At 34.7% G+C, this 17,362-nt stretch overlaps 1 protein-coding gene across 2 annotated transcripts; it reads left to right on the plus strand.

Moving 5' to 3' along the window:
• Positions 1–417: 417 nt before the first annotated feature.
• On the plus strand, positions 418–15,781 carry LOC117113019 (bifunctional epoxide hydrolase 2-like). Of its 2 annotated transcripts, XR_004446135.1 has the most exons (18): positions 418–789; positions 1,227–1,311; positions 2,114–2,270; positions 3,010–3,200; positions 3,696–3,818; positions 4,624–4,788; positions 4,870–4,948; positions 5,418–5,452; positions 6,464–6,576; positions 6,904–7,018; positions 7,727–7,801; positions 7,931–7,988; positions 8,774–8,876; positions 9,437–9,506; positions 9,725–9,805; positions 9,906–9,964; positions 10,508–10,876; positions 15,686–15,781. XR_004446135.1 is itself a non-coding variant. In XM_033256237.1 (17 exons), the coding sequence occupies exons 1-17, from the start codon at positions 557–559 to the stop codon at positions 10,590–10,592; spliced, it is 1,827 nt and encodes a 608-aa protein (XP_033112128.1). In that variant the 5' UTR covers positions 418–556; the 3' UTR covers positions 10,593–12,034. The 2 variants fall into 2 exon arrangements, 1 of the variants encoding a protein (XP_033112128.1); XM_033256237.1 differs by lacking the exon at positions 15,686–15,781 and having other exon boundaries at positions 10,508–12,034.
• Positions 15,782–17,362: the final 1,581 nt, after the last annotated feature.

A 17,362-nucleotide genomic window follows, 5' to 3' on the forward strand; every position in this document is an offset into this window, starting at 1 on the left:
GGGCGCTTATTCAAACGGGGCGCTTCTTCGCGCGAGTACGGTACCAAGTTTCAATATGTAATGCATTAATTAGGTAAGATCAATGGCAACGCAAATCACAAGTAAACAATTCTGAACTCATGTTTATAGCAATAACAGTCAATTAACAATGTTATGTGCACTTCGTTGAGTTTTGCTTACTTGAATGGACTGAAATATACTTTGTTACTTCTTAATTCTTCCTCTATGACAAAAATATTTAATTTTCTTAGTAGAAATAAAATACCCAAGGATTTGAACGGAATACCCAAGAAGACCAAGTCAAAATACCCAAGAAAATACCCAAGCAGTGGTCGCGTTGCTCTGAAGACTCCGTCGGAACGTCGGAAGTTCACATAGCGCCCTCTATTTTAGTACGATGCTCAATCACCTGTGACATGTAAACAAGAAGGCGGGCCTTGCGACCAACTAGATCCCTGGATTTCACTAGCTTACACGTTTCCTTTGGCTGAAGTTTTGTTCGTCAAATGTCTTTATGGCATTGATATTTAATGCTATATTAATGTAGTACAGGCAAATGTTTGGTCTATTACATTCAACGTCTTTTGTTTACTGGAAAGCCCTGTCAAACTTAGCCAGAAATCGATGCTTGTTGTCGAGGTCCCGCGATCTTTTGTCAGCCGCATCGTGCTCAAACATGAAGCCATCGACACCAGCAGTGAAAGCAGTCATATTTGACCTAGGAGGCGTGATCCTGGAACAGCCACAAAGAGGCCTTAGAAGATACGCAGAAAGTCTAGGTTTTCCAGGGTATGATTAGAATTGTATAGTTCGTTTAATTAAAAGAGAGTTTTAGAGACTTCTAGACCACAGTCTCGGTGTCACGTGTCTCAGCTGAGATAAGCAGTGTTGGGTACCTTAATTCACATAGTCATAGTCAATCAAACAAATCAGGATGGACCAAGAACACGCCTACGCACTATTGGTGAAATGTCATTTTGCCATAGCAACAAAACCCAAGGGGTGGGGTTTATCAATCTTGTTAATATTTAATCTATAACTAGGCCCTAGATCTTTTTGGTGAAGTTTGATGCAATGATGGTACAGTATTTGTTGCTTTATCTTACAAAATAAACATATACAAAAAATGTTATTCTGTACAGATTTATTGTAGATCCATGACTACTTTTTATGGCAATATCAATTACATTCATTAAGAGATTTTGAAATACATCTGTCTATTCTAGATTCTTTTTGGAGAGTGTGATGATCAGAGGGCGCCCTCACAATTCTTTTTGCAGAATGGAAAGGGGAGAAATATCAGTAACCCAGGTAAGGTCATCAGTTAATATACTAAATAATGGTAACAAACTTAGGCTATGTTCTCACATGGTTAGCAGGATCCAGATCCTGCTAACCGTTAGCTGCCGTGCGTCCATACAAGAAAATCCCGATCTGGATACCAAAAATATGATGATTGAATTACTGGCCAATAAGAAACTGAAAATTGTAAACGCGTTGTGTGATTGATTGATGATAGAAATGCGCTCAACTTGCTAACCGATAGCGCTTGCTAACCGTTAGCGGTATCCGGCTACTGCTAACGGTTAGCGCTAACCGATCGGGTGTTCTCACGCAGGTACTAACGGTTAGCTCCCGATCCGGATACTAGGGCTCTTGTGAGAACCAGGCAATAGCCTCCCATTATTTCTTACGATTTCTTATTAGCAAGTTTAATGACCTACAACAACCTATAGCCATCGGCGCTGGTTTGAACAGCATGCTCGCCTATGTTTCTGGATTTTTTAAAGAACCCAGTACATATTTTGAGGTGATAAGGGAGTTACCCCGGTGTACTAGTCCATATAGCCCCTGTTGTGGACAGACGAGAGTAGTTGGCACTGTAGCTCAGACACGAGGAGAAGAAAGTTATTGTACGAGCTAGCCCACCATTCGAGCGCTTTGAGACGTCGGTTAGCAAAGTAAGCCTCCTTCTTAATTTTGTCCAGGCTACCCCACTTGATAACTGGTGGATTATCAAATTGATAGAGGTCTTGTGTTGATATTTGTGAAAATATAGTCTATGAATAATTAATATACTCTGGCCTGGCATTTTCTTCCCTTATCGATGAAGTTTTACCGGGAATTTGAGGCTGAATGCCAGGAAGCAGCCAAAGATGAAGGGCTTAAACTGCCATCAAGTTTCCGTCCAGAGTCGATGTGGAGTGAGATGCACAGTGTTAAACCTGTTGCTGGGATGCTGCAAGCTCTCATTGCTTTGAAACAAGCTGGTAAACCTCACTACATATATCATGTGATTTGCCTATATATGGGTGTGATTACACTGTCATGCCCATTTATGTGTTAGATAGAATACCATCATTCCCATTTAGTTGTATAGGTTGTGATATATTATCATGGCCTTGTGTAGGAAAATTACACATAAATATCATTATTATTATTTAATAGTAGTAGTATATTTCATTATTATTATTATTATTATTATTTTTGTTATTATTATTATTATTCTTATTGTTATTATTTTATTATTTATTTTATTTTATAATACTTTGGGGCAAACAATACATAAATAACAAACATGAAAAAGATAAATATTTTGAAGCTTGCAGTACACCACGTAAAATGAAAAAGGTTGAAAAATAGGAGAAAAAACCAACTTATTATTATTATTATTATTTATTATTATTATTATTATTGGAATTGTTATTATTATTAATATTATTATTAGTATTATTATGTTGCTGAAACCAACCTTAAAGAAAACTTAGACAATGGAGAAATTAGAGAACAATTAAAAAAACAACATTAAGGGGAAAATAACACAAAAGATATTCCCCTTACGTCCAAGTTAGCGCTATTGTTATTGTTATCATTATTATTATTAATATTATTGTTAGTGTTTATTGTTATTATTATGATCCATACATAATAAAATGTAAAAACATTATAATTAATGTCTATATCTTTTATGAGGACTTACGAAACATGATTAATCATTTCTTTTATTAGGTTTGAAGACTTGTGTTCTAACAAATAATTACATTGACGATACATCATCAAATCGACCTCATTCACATTTTATGATGTCGTTAAAATCCTGTCTGGATGAGATAATTGAGTCGTGCCGAGTGGGGCTTCGCAAACCTGACCCAGAGATCTACAGATTGACCTGTGACAGGCTGCAAGTGAAACCCTCTGAGGTATGCTGTAGTTGATTAGGGATGAGATCAGGGGATGACCATGTGACCAGGGTCTTAAAAATGTGCTTGTAATTTGCATCTTGGTCAAATTCTTATTGCAGGAAATGGACTCCACTCACACAGGGGTGGCAGCAGGATTTGCATGCGGTGGTGGGGGGGGGGGGGGGGACCAGAGTTCCAACACCACCTGACTGGGGGAGGGGGGATTAAAAGTTTAAAAAAGAAAGTACATATAGGGGAATGCAAAAAGAAACTAAATACAGTACATGTATTTCTTTAGCCTGACCTAAAGATCTGTTTACACTGTATAATTTCCTGTGACAAATATGTGATTTGCCATATATGATCATTGTGATATCATATCATACCCAAATATGGTCATGGTCATGTCATGTCTATACCCATATAAGGGCAAATCACAGGCACTTGTCCCATGAAACTTAATAGTATGAACAGATCAGGAATTAAATGCTAATGTTTTTCCCTTTATTCTAGGCTGTCTTCCTTGATGATCTTGGGCAAAATTTAAAACCAGCCAAAGAACTTGGTATACAAACTATCCTGGTGCGAGATGTGGATAAAGCATTAAATGAACTGAAAGAGGCCACAGGCATTGATGTATGTTACTACCACATTTATGTGAAATTTTATCAAACGAGGCATATAAATCGTGTATAGAATAATGAATTATTAGAATTGTAAACTTGTTAACATATCATACTGTTATTACGTTAAACGTAATGACAAAATGGGCAGGTGAAAATGATAAACGGGGCCGGTGAAATCATCTTTTAATAATAATAATGATTAATAATATGTCGTTCTTATATAGCGCTTCATACACAAAACCTCTAAGCGGTTCACATTACTACCCCGGTCATTGGATCAAACACATATGGAACACATAATATTGCAGCTAGTAATCAGCACAGTTGTGTTGGAACCTACCAGGTACCCACTTGTACTCCTGGGTGGAGAGAGGCAAACGTAGATAAAGTGCCGCCCAAGGACACAAGCAATTTGCACAGCGAGAGTTTCAAACCCTCGACCTCAAGGTTGGGAGTCCAAGCCACAACCGATGCGCTAACCACTTTTAGAGGCATTTTCCCTGCATTTTGGGGTTAGACTGTTGAAAAGCAGCTACATGGTGGGTGTGTCCTGCGAGATCAGGTGGTGAGGTCAGAGGCAACTTCTGGATTCAGGTTGAATCTGCAGGGGTTCACTCTCACAACATTCCACCAAGAAATAAGTGGACGACCTCATTAATGTGGTCTGTCAACATCAGATTATGCGATCCGCCTTGGCCATGTGTCAACCTCACTGCGCTGAAAGATGGCCGTACCAGCGACTGTGGCATAGCGCATCAGCAATACAGAAATTAAATTAAGAATTTTGACCATTGTCAATATTGTCATTCATATAGGTCTTTAAAACCCCCAGACCTCTTGCTGCACAGCCGAGTAAGGTATCGCACTGCAACGTTGACCTGAAGGATGGAATACGCATTCATTACGTTGATTATGGAAGTGGCCCACCTGTCATCTTCTGCCACGGCTTCCCGGAAAGTTGGTACTCTTGGCGTTACCAGGTAAAAAAATCTTGGGTTTTATCTGGCAGAACTAATCTCTATGAATATATCATATGTATAATCTTATATTTCTTACTATAGATACCAGCCCTGGGCAATGCAGGCTACCGGGTGATAGCTTTGGACCAGAGAGGTTATGGGGACAGCAGCAATCCACCAGGTGAGTTTTATTGATTTGGTCCCTATTTTAGGTATATACAATTTAGGCTTAGCTTAATCATGGAGATATAAAATATACCTCCATGGCTTAATGTAGAAAGATATTTTGTTACATTTTGTTTTAGAATTTATATAGCACATTTCACAGTTCAAGGCACTGGTATCATTATTCTCTGGTCACTGGATACTGACTTGGCTATAGCCTGCACATTTTATGCTCTGTGGGGAGTATCCCTAGTCATGTTGCTAACCCATATGTTCAATGCCATTCCATCCTACCATGCACCCATTTATACTCCTGGGTGGAGAGAGGCAAATTAATTTAAGTGCCTTGCTCAAGGACACAAGGAATTCATCGAGCATCAGTCTGAAACTCCCCATTTCAAGATCAGAAGTCCAAGACCTTTATGCATGCCACTCACTCTTACATTAGATAAGTTTAAATATTGTTGTATGTCTTATCTTTACAGATATTGAAGCCTACACACAGGAAAAGCTGTGTGGGGTGAGTACAAATTTTGAGGCAAAAAAATGTTTTAACCCTCTTGATCCCAGATTATTTTTGCAGTGCAAACCCTTGATTCCCAAATTATTTTGGGTATGTGAGTTTACGCCTTTCTGATTACTTTTTGAGAACTTTCTGTATTTTTACAAAAAGTATGTATTTAAAAACAAATGTTCCTTATGGAATAAGCTTTCACTTGATGTATAATTCATATTTTTAGAATTTTTTTTTGTAGTTCTAATAAAAAATGATGATAGAAAAATGCTTATAGGCCTAGTATAAATCACTGGCAAAAAGTTCTCTTGAAAAAGAACAATTAGCACTATAAAATAGTAACAAAGTAATAAAAACATTCACAATAGACATGGTTATGTGAATTACTTTCCCAAACATGCATTATTATAAGCACAATTTTTCCATTCCAATCCTTTGACTATAGCATAGCCTCTCTAGGCTTAGGCCCATAACCATCAACATCATCCCAGCCGTCATCACTGCTTATCGCCTGCCCATTATCACCTCTGATAGGCATGTCAAACTACTGCAGGATTCACCTTCATCGCTGTAAAAATTGAAATGTAACTTGATCGCTCTATCGCCTGTAAAATAAACATCCTGTGCGGCCATTCCCATAAAAAGCATGATGTCAGTTTTTTTTTTAACTCCGAGATAAACAAGCTTGACACATGCGTACAAAAACTTTCAAAAGTTTTGGGGCCAGAATTTACACAGAACAGCGATTTGAAAACAGCCTATTTTTTTCGTTAGTAAATTTTGACAGCGGTCAAAGTTGGATAGCCAAGACTTCAATCCATTTCGAGTCGAAGTTGGGACCAAGAGGGTTTAATCCAGCAAAGTGCATCATTTGAGACCCTTCTTATGAGGCTTGGGAAGGGGTAGTCTGTTTTATACCTAAGTCTATAGGTGTGCAGCTTCCATGACTGGGATTTTTATCTAATTGTTTTTTTCATGTCTGCTCTGAGATTTTCATTTATTTATGTGTTATTTCAGGATGTTATTGGACTGATGGATGTGCTAGGCCTACCTCAAGCCAGTATAGTGGGGCATGATTGGGGTGGAGCTGTTGTCTGGAACTTAGCTCTGATGTATCCTGAAAGAATAAGGTATATAGTAGGGGTGGCGTTAGCGGGGGCCAGGGGACCAAAACCCCAATAGGGGAGAAAAACCACAAAAAAGTATAAGTATTTTCTACATATTAGTAGACTCTAAAGCAGATTAAATAAGCCCTCACCTCCGGAACACTTTTGAGCGATGAGAATATTTGCCCCCCTGCCCCCTCGTCGGGGACATCGGACACCCGTCAGACAAATCCTGGTGCCACGCTTGGTATTATAGCAGGGTAGCCTAAAGACACTGACCTCTACTGAACAGATATAAAGTGTTCTTTCTTTAATCTATGAATTATTATTATTATTTCCTTACATTTTTAGATGTGTTGCAGGGCTAAATACACCATTCTTTCCGCCAAACCCAAAGAGCAACCCATGGCACGCGATGCAAAAGGACCCAGGACGATTTGATTATCAGATGTACTTTCAAACACCAGTGAGTACAGTTGATTTAATTGAAGTGTATGAGTAAAGCTGGACACTCACTGCCACGAACAACCGTCGCACAATGAATCCTTCCTCCTTTAATCTCTCACAATTTTACGTTTTATTCATATTTTCCATAATGTTATACACTCACATGATTTAGTCACTCCTTTAGACCGGCTACAGACAACTCAACCGCGAAGCACACAAGAAACATCTCTTCGAAAGAATTGTGAACTATGTCTTTATGATCCCTGCTGAAATGCGATATAAAATGAGTTTGATTTTAGTACATGTGTTTGTTACATTATCAAATATCAGTCGCGTTATATTTATTCATAATTATTGACATTTGAAGACTTCGTTGTAGAAAGCCACAAGGTTTTTGTCACTTTGAAAACCTCTGGCCAGATTATCAAATTTTCTGTTTCATGTTCACATATATATTTTTTCCTTTTGTATAATATGTTCTTACTCTGATGATCATCAGTTGAGTGGATTTGAAGTTTTCTGGTGGTCATAACCTGATGTTCTGCAAACTTACTTTGACCTCCGTCCACATCGTATTTCAGCCAAGTGATTTTTATAATGTATTTGACTAGGCATAATATAATGTGTATCCATCATCAATTTATTTCACTTACAGTACAGTGTTACTGTGTGGTGTTTTCCTAATGTACTTTCTATAGCAATTCATATTGACTTTTCTCACTTGCAGGGAGTCGCAGAGGCTGAGTTTGAAGGTGATTTAGAGCGAACATTCAAGATTATGTTTCGATCGAGAGACCCGAAGGTAAAATGTATAAAAACTGTCATTTGGTAATTATGTATTTACCCATGACTATAGTCATATTTTATAACTAAAATACAAATTCTATTAATACAGACTGCATAGATTGTAATTTTTTTTTTTTTGGTTCAGGATGCTTTAAAATCTCCACAAAACTTGAAAATTTCCACAGGCAATGTTCGGGAACGGGGTAAGTAGTGTTTTGTTTTATTTTTCATAAATAATCATTGGTAGTAAACTCTGAATAAGCCAATTCATAGTCATTGACGGATCCAGGAATTTGAAATAGAGGGGGCCCAGAAATTGACTTTTACAGATAGAGAGTCTATACCACCTCAGGCTCACCATGGTTGGGACTGAGGTAAGGAAAATAATGATCATGGCCAGACTGAATTTTCATTTTTACTCCATTTTTTGTATATTTTTAAAAATTTGGGAGGACCCTGTGCCGGCTGGGCCCCCTTGGATCTGCCACTGGTAGAACTGTGATTGCTTATATTAAGGTCAATCGACATAAACACCATACACACAACATAGGTTTATGTCAATTGACCATAGATATGAGCATGTCCTCTTCTAGCTACAAAATGCTAATCTTATGATGGGGCCCATATAATACTGCATATAATATATTGCAGTTCACAAGCAAATATCTAAAGCTAGGCACACTCTGTGGAGGGCGCTTTACAAAACAACAGTCTGTTGTTTAAAAAACAATTGCCAAGAATATGTGCATATATAACAAACACACGTGTTGTTCCACAAACGTACATGTTTGCGTATGTTTTAACATTAGTTTTGTGGGAACTTATGAATATAATATTTAAGGGGCGGGGCTTAGCTGAAAAGTCCTTTGTCATAGATTTGCGACTGCCTAGCTTGTGGTTAATGATATTTGTTTTAAATACAGGTGGTAATGTAAATACAGGTGATAATGTAAATACAGGTGGTTAATGATATTTGTTTAAAATACAGGTGGCTTGCTTGTTGGATCACCTGACAACGTCGCAAGAAGTGTGATGCTAACGGAGGAGGACCTGCAGTATTACATCAAGCAGTTTAAAAAGAGTGGCTTTAGGTACAAAATCATTTACTGTACATTCTGAAAATGTATAGTTGTCTCCAGTGGTGGCGCCAGGATTTGCCTGACAGGGGTCCAAGCTCCCCGATGGGGGGGCCCCCGATTTCCCCAACGAAAAAAGTAGGCATGGTCAGGTGTCACTTTTTCCCTGCCGAATTGTGGTTTTCTCCCCAAAGGTGAGGGGGCTCTCCCCGACCCCTGGCGCTACCTCTGATTGTCCTCTACAATAACTTTTATCAAAGAGAATACAACTGCAAGAGTTCCAACTCTCTGGGTTTGTTGAAATACAGTCCTATCTCGAAAAGTACTACACAAGTACTAGAGGGCGTTTTTCAAAAGAACATAAAAGTTGTTCTTTTTGAACAGGTGCTGCTTGTAAATAATGCAATTATATTAAAGTGCCACCCCTCCCCAATCTCGTGGTAGAACCTTGTTTTTTGTTCCATTGCCTGATTGCAAATTGGACCTACATTGGAATTCCGTATTCTGTTTTTAAAAGCTCTTAATTACTACAGCAAATTTGAAAGTAACGGTAATCTCTTGTACTGCTACTACAGGGGTCCCTTGAACTGGTATCGTAATATTGAGGCCAACTGGAAATGGATGTGCAAAGCTGCAGGAAGAAAGGTACAGTTTTGTTTAAAAATGTAACTTATCATGAGAACCAAAATGCAGTGTTGGAATGTCTCATAAACACATATACAAATTGCTATCAGTATCCAGTTATAAAAATGTATAAAAAATAATTTGAGAAATTTGAAAAAATTAAATGAAGGAAAGATTTTGTTTTATGTTCTACAAAACAGTAACTTGTGTCTGAATGGGTTTCTTTTGTTTTTTATTAGATATATGCACCGTCCCTAATGATCACAGCTGGTCGTGATACTGTTCTCACGCCAGCATCAAGCAAACATATGGAGAAATGGGTGAGTGAGCCCACTATTGTTCAATTTCTATTTTCTATTCTATGCTTTCTAAAAACTGATTCATATCTCAATTGTTTTTTTTTTTTGTTTTTTTTTCCAGATTCCAAACTTAAAACGAGGTCATATCGAAGTCTGCAACCATTGGACACAAGTTGAAAGGTCAGGGTTCAATGATTTTAGATACGTCTTGCATGGACTAAAAAGTCAATTGTTTTGATAGGCCTGTTTAACTCTAAGGCCCAATAAAACAAAATTATTAGTTTATCACCTCCGCATGCATATCTTCTATGGTACTGGAAAAAAAAATTTTCTTGAAAAAAAATTGGTTTTTTTTTAAATTTATTTTTTTCATTTATTTTATTAAATAGTTAGTAGATATTGTTTACATTATCTAAATCATGTTTTTTTGAATATCAACGCACCAGAAAACAACCCAAAGGTGATATTTGGCTTTAAAAAAAAGCCTCCCTTTTATAGGGCCTAATGTTCAGATAGGCTCCCATTTTACTCATTTTCATTTTACTATTTTATATACAGTATTGTATATTTGTTGTTTATTGTTTTCATCTCACTTAATCTATCAAGCACAAAAAATTATGTACATTATATATACACTAATTAAAGTTCTTAAATATTGAATCTTGAAAATTTGTATTTTTCAATCTATGATAATAAATGTTATGCAATTTTCTTGACTTTCAGACCTAAAGAGGTAAATGAGATGTTAATCAACTGGTTGAATGGTGTACATGCAAGTACAGATACAATAGAGCCATCTAAACTATGAAAAGATTAAAACTGAATGTTATTGTATGCAACACAAGATAATTCCCTCCACTGGACATAGAGGTATTATATGCATATGTCTCTATGCATTGAATTCGTTTTCCTGGATACTTTCTTTGATATTACTTATAAATTCTATCAATGAAGATTCAAATTAGTTATCATAGAAACAATGAAATATGAGGACCAAATCTTTATACAATCAAATATTATTAAAATACTGCTTTGGTCTCTAATTAGAATAATAAAGATAAGACATAATGTTAATTTGGGACCACAGAATAGGTGGTCTTTAATTGGAAATGTACGATGGTAGAATGTCTTGTAATTTTTTCTATTAAAGTATACTGAAATTGAATACATCTCTTATTTCTTTCATCAAAGTCGTTATATTTCCTGGTAAGCTGTATCCTCACTATAAACTCCGGTGTTTACATTGGCCTGGTGAAGATGCTGGTGGCGCCCTCAGCAAAGATTTTCCGTGTACTGTATAGCACAAACGTACAGGAAGTCAGGATACTGGCTTTTTTTTTTATTTTGTGTCAAAAATATTAAAGCTACATTGATGACATTCACATACAGCATATTTAAATATACTGTACAGTATTAGGAATGAACAAAAAATAATCCAAAGAAATTATAATTTTTCCATTTATATTTAATTCAATTTAATTCTCGTCGTTGCAAAGGAGTCTATGAAATTGGATGTTCCTAACAATCGAACAATGAATGAAATTTATGCATGATTGCAGTGGTTTTAATTTTTAAATCATTAACCTAAAAAACCTTAAAATTTGATAAAAACAAAATGTCTAAGAATAAATGAAATTTATGCATGAATGCAGTGGTTTTAATTTTTTTTTTTAATGTCTTTCCATTACCAATTAATAGGACATAATAAAGGGCACTTTTACCTAGACTTGCCACAAGTCTAATTGTTTTTCCTAGTATTAGAGAAAGACTAGTCAGACTTTCGAAGAATGCCATCAACATCTGGTTATATCGGGAAACTTTGGAAACTTTTTAGCTTATCCCAGAAAAGTATACTATACTATGGAATTCCAGGCAAATATGTAATATGGAACGTCATTGGTGCCAAAATCGATTTATTTTAAACTTTTTTCACTGATTAAAACTAAGTTTAGGGACTGGAATCCAGTCTAATTTTTACCAAGCTCATTTTGCACTAACATATAAATTACATATTATGTATACAAACTATTGAATTAAACAATGTGTATCCTAATTTTTATATTGGATAATGATGAAAATACATAATAAAACACACACAGAAGGCAACACAGAAATGTTGAATATTATCTGAATTTACAAATGCAAATAGATAAAAAAAACATACAAGATATCAAATGAAACAAATTAATTTATGCCTTAACTAAAACGCCAACATGAATAAGATTATAAAATAACCCACGAAACATTAATTATAAAGGAAAATGCATCACAAATTAGGGCAAATAGAAAAATCTATAAAATTAAACCACTTTTTATACAATATTTACTATTACTAGCCAAATATAAACAGTTCCTCCCTCATCGATAAAAACAGAAGCGAAATAATCTATTGTTCTAATAAATAATTTTTAAAAAACCGCCCTCCCTCATCGATTTTTTTCAAAAAGAGTGATAATCTAATAATTTTTTCAATGTGCCCTTAAACCTACGCACAATTGTAAATAAAATATTGTGTTACCTACATCTAACTGCAACATAAGTATAATCCCTAGTACAGGATCTAGCACATCTTTCGAGATAAGTAGGAGGTTAACGTAGATTCACACCGAATCCGGTTCGTATGTCCAACGAAACGAAAATCGAAGCAGTGGTAAAGAATAGAGGTGCGTATTAGACACACATCGAAAACGTTATACGCATTTCAGTTCGGTGTGAATGCAGCTTTACCCAGGTGTACTGGTTCATACAGCCCTGTTGTGGGCAGAAAAGAGATAGCTGGTACCGGTCTACCGGGTAGCTCAGACATGAAGAGACCCTTAGGGGAGCAGCAAGATATCCGAGAGTAGCTGACTCAGAGGGGGGTAAGAACAAAAAAAAATTATGTTTTCTTTCATAGCAAAATGGATTAATCCAAAGCATTTAGGCTGAGAAAAAATAAATAAAAATAAAGTTCTATTGATGAACGTAAACAGTGTAGTATAGGGGATTGATAAATGTTCATACAAATCGATTGAGGAAGAAATATAGACATGGTGGGGGGTCCAAATTAGAAATAAATTAATTTATTCTGAAATATTAATTTTTTTGTGGAGGCAAGTTTACTAACTGGCCAAAAATTAAATTAGTATTTTATTCAAAATCATCATTATCGGCAGGCAGCAGGTTCACAAGACAAGGTAATAAAACAAGTCTCGCCTGACTGGCGTTGTCTTTTGGGAATACTGCTGTAATATCTGTCTCTTATACACATCTAGATGTGTATAAGAGACAGGTATAGCACAAACGTACAGGATACTGGCTTTTTTTTAAATTTTGTGTCAAAAATATTAAAGCTACATTTGATGACATTCACATACGGCATATTTAAATATATTGTACAGTATTAGGAATGAACAAAAAATAATCCAAAGAAATTATAATTTTTCCATTTATATTTAATTCAATTTAATTCTCGTCGTTGCAAAGGAGTCTATGAAATTGGATGTTCCTAACAATCGAACAATGAATGAAATTTATGCCTGATTGCAGTGGTTTTAATTTTTAAATCATTAACCTAAAAAACCTTAAAATTTTATAAAAAAGAAATGTCTAACAATGAATAATTTTTAAAACATTAACACAAAAACCTTAAAATTTGATAAAAACGAAATGTCTAAGAATAAATGAAATTTATGCATGAATGCAGTGGTTTTAATTTTTTTTTTAAATGTCTTTCCATTACCAATTAATAGGACATAATAAAGGGCACTCTTACCTAGACTTGCCACAAGTCTAATTGTTTTTCCTAGTGTTAGAGAAAGACTAGTCAGACTTTCGAAGAATGCCATCAACGTCTGGTTATATCGGGAAACTTTGGAAACTTTTTAGCTTATCCCAGAAAAAGTATACTATACTATGGAATTCCAGGCAAATATGTAATATGGAACGTCATTGGTGCCAAAATCGATTTATTTTAAACTTTTTTCACTGATTAAAACTAAGGTTAGGGACTGGAATCCAGTCTAATTTTTACCAAGCTCATTTTGCAGTAACATATAAATTACGGTATTAACTTGGGTATACAAATTATTGAATTAAACAATGTGTATCCTAATTTTTATATTGGATAATGATGAAAATACATAATAAAACACACACAGAAGGCAACACAGAAATGTTGAATATTATCTGAATTTACAAATGCAAATAGATAAAAAAAACATACAAGATATCAAATGAAACAAATTAATGTATGCCTTAACTAAAACACCAACATGAATAAGATTATAAAATAACCCACGAAACATTAATTATAAAGGAAAATGCATCACAAATTAGGGCAAAAAGAAAAATCTATAAAATTAAACCACTTTTTATACAATATTTACTATTACTAGCCAAATATAAACAGTTCCTCCCTCATCGATAAAAACAGAACACATCTAGATGTGTATAAGAGACAGCCTAAGCCCTCATGCCTAGCTATGGAGCATATGCAATCTAACAGACTAGAACACTTCTGAACAGAACCAAAGGACTTACGGGCCTCTTCAAATCCTTGCACTTGCAGTCTTTTCTTGATAAGGTCGAGTGGGTAGACTGTGATCTTGGAACAGAACCCGGCTGCGGATCCACACAACCCACTTGCAATGGAACCTACAGATTAAAGTTAAAAATATGTGAACTACTGTAAAACATTTTCTTCAAAACAACAGTATGCTGAAAATAAGTAACATAAAGTACAGCTTTATTATAAGTATCATTGATGTTACCTACTACTGTCACTAAAAGGACGTGCGACTCCTGGATGACCTTCAATTTGAACATTCATAGAAAAATTAGGGGCTTTGCAAAAGACTTTGCAAAAAAATTTATTTGAAAGTTGGGGCGTGTATGTACATGTAGGTATTCCAGGTTCAGTTTATTACCCAGACGGGTTTATACATCAGGTGGTTTTCATTAGGTTAAAACACAGCTGATGGGTTTATACCCGATATGGGTTTCCAAGGGTCAGCTTAGGCCCAATAAAAAAAATTATTAGTTTATCACCTGCCCACTCATGTCTTCTATGGTACTGGAAAAAAACATTTTTCTGAAAATTTTTTTTTATTTTTTTCATTTATTTTATTAAATAGTTAGTAGATATTGTTTACATTATCTAAATCATGTTTTTTTGAATATCAACGCACCAGAAAACAACCCAAGGGTGATATTTGGCTTTAAAAAAAAGCCTCCCTCCCTCATCACTTTTCTGCCCAGATAGGGTGATAAACTAATAATATTTTTTATAGGGCCTAATGTTCAGATAGGCTCCCATTTTACTCATTTTCATTTTACTATTTTATATACAGTATTGTATATTTGTTGTTTATTGTTTTCATCTCACTTAATCTATCAAGCACAAAAAATTATGTACATTATATATACACTAATTAAAGTTCTTAAATATTGAATCTTGAAAATTTGTATTTTTCAATCTATGATAATAAATGTTATGCAATTTTCTTGACTTTCAGACCTAAAGAGGTAAATGAGATGTTAATCAACTGGTTGAATGGTGTACATGCAAGTACAGATACAATAGAGCCATCTAAACTATGAAAAGATTAAAACTGAATGTTATTGTATGCAACACACGATAATTCCCTCCACTGGACATAGAGGTATTATATGCATACTTCTCTATGCATTGAATTCGTTTTCCTGGATACTTATTATATATAAATTCTATCAATGAAGATTCAAATTAGTTATCATAGAAACAATGAAATATGAGGACCAAATCTTTATACAATCAAATATTATTAAAATACAGGTCTCCCTCCACTTTTGGGACTGGGGTTTTTATGGTCTTTAGCTGCTTTAGTCTCTAATTAGAATAATAAAGATAAGACATAATGTTAATTTGGGACCACAGAATAGGTGGTCTTTAATTGGAGGGGTCACTATTGCACAAATTGAAATGTACGATGGTACAATGTCTTGTAATTTTTTCTATTAAAGTATACTGAAATTGAATACATCTCTTATTTCTTTCATCAAAGTCGTTATATTTCCTGGTAAGCTGTATCCTCACTATAAACTCCGGTGTTTACATTGGCCTGGTGAAGATGCTGGTGGCGCCCTCAGCAAAGATTTTCCGTGTACTGTATAGCACAAACGTACAGGATACTGGCTTTTTTTTAAATTTTGTGTCAAAAATATTAAAGCTACATTGATGACATTCAAATATACTGTACAGTATTAGGAATGAACAAAAAATAATAATCTAAAGAAATTATAATTTTTCCATTTATATTTAATTCTCGTCGTTGCAAAGGAGTCTATGAAATTGGATGTTCCTAACAATCGAACAATGAATGAAATTTATGCCTGATTGCAGTGGTTTTAATTTTTAAATCATTAACCTAAAAAACCTTAAAATTTTATAAAAATGAAATGTCTAACAATGAATAATTTTTAAAACATTAACACAAAAACCTTAAAATTTGATAAAAACGAAATGTCTAAGAATAAATGAAATTTATGCATGAATGCCTTGGTTTAAATTTTTTTTTAAATGTCTTTCCATTACCAATTAATAGGACATAATAAAGGGCACTCTTACCTAGACTTGCCACAAGTCTAATTGTTTTTCCTAGTGTTAGAGAAAGACTAGTCAGACTTTCGAAGAATGCCATCAACGTCTGGTTATATCGGGAAACTTTGGAAACTTTTTAGCTTATCCCAGAAAAAGTATACTATACTATGGAATTCCAGGCAAATATGTAATATGGAACGTCATTGGTGCCAAAATCGATTTATTTTAAACCTTTTTCACTGATTAAGACTAAGTTTAGGGACTGGAATCCAGTCTAATTTTTACCAAGCTCATTTTGCAGTAACATATAAATTACGGTATTAACTTGGGTATACAAATTATTGAATTAAACAATGTGTATCCTAATTTTTATATTGGATAATGATGAAAATACATAATAAAACACACACAGAAGGCAACACAGAAATGTTGAATATTATCTGAATTTACAAATGCAAATAGATAAAAAAAACATACAAGATATCAAATGAAACAAATTAATGTATGCCTTAACTAAAACACCAACATGAATAAGATTATAAAATAACCCACGAAACATTAATTATAAAGGAAAATGCATCACAAATTAGGGCAAAAAGAAAAATCTATAAAATTAAACCACTTTTTATACAATATTTACTATTACTAGCCAAATATAAACAGTTCCTCCCTCATCGATAAAAACAGAAATAATCTATTGATCTAATAAATAATTTTTAAAAAACTGCCCCCCCTCATCGATTTTTTACAAAAAGAGTGATAATCTAATAATTTTTTCAATGTGCCCTTAACTACGCACAATTGTAAATAAAATATTGTGTTACCTACATCTAACTGCAACATAAGTATAATCCCTAGTACAGGATCTAGCACATCTTTCGAGATAAGTAGGAGGTTAAAGTAGATTCACACAGTGGTAAAGAATAGAGGTGCGTATTAGACACACATCGAAAACGTTATACGCATTTCAGTTCGGTGTGAATGCAGCTTTACCCAGGTGTACTGGTTCATACAGCCCT

The sequence above is a fragment of the Anneissia japonica genome, unplaced genomic scaffold, assembly GCF_011630105.1.
Source record: "Anneissia japonica isolate Jap-2015-1 unplaced genomic scaffold, ASM1163010v1 scaffold284968_len87806_cov120, whole genome shotgun sequence".
Classification (NCBI taxonomy): Eukaryota; Metazoa; Echinodermata; class Crinoidea; order Comatulida; family Comatulidae; genus Anneissia; species Anneissia japonica.

Coding starts and splice junctions, on each gene's coding strand:
- LOC117113019 (XM_033256237.1), top strand. CDS start 557: ATGTTTGGTCTATTACATTCAACGTCTTTTGTTTACTGGAAAGCCCTG. Junction 3,201..3,695: donor TGCAAGTGAAACCCTCTGAG/GTATGCTGTAGT, acceptor CCTTTATTCTAG/GCTGTCTTCCTTGATGATCT. Junction 5,453..6,463: donor CACAGGAAAAGCTGTGTGGG/GTGAGTACAAAT, acceptor GTGTTATTTCAG/GATGTTATTGGACTGATGGA.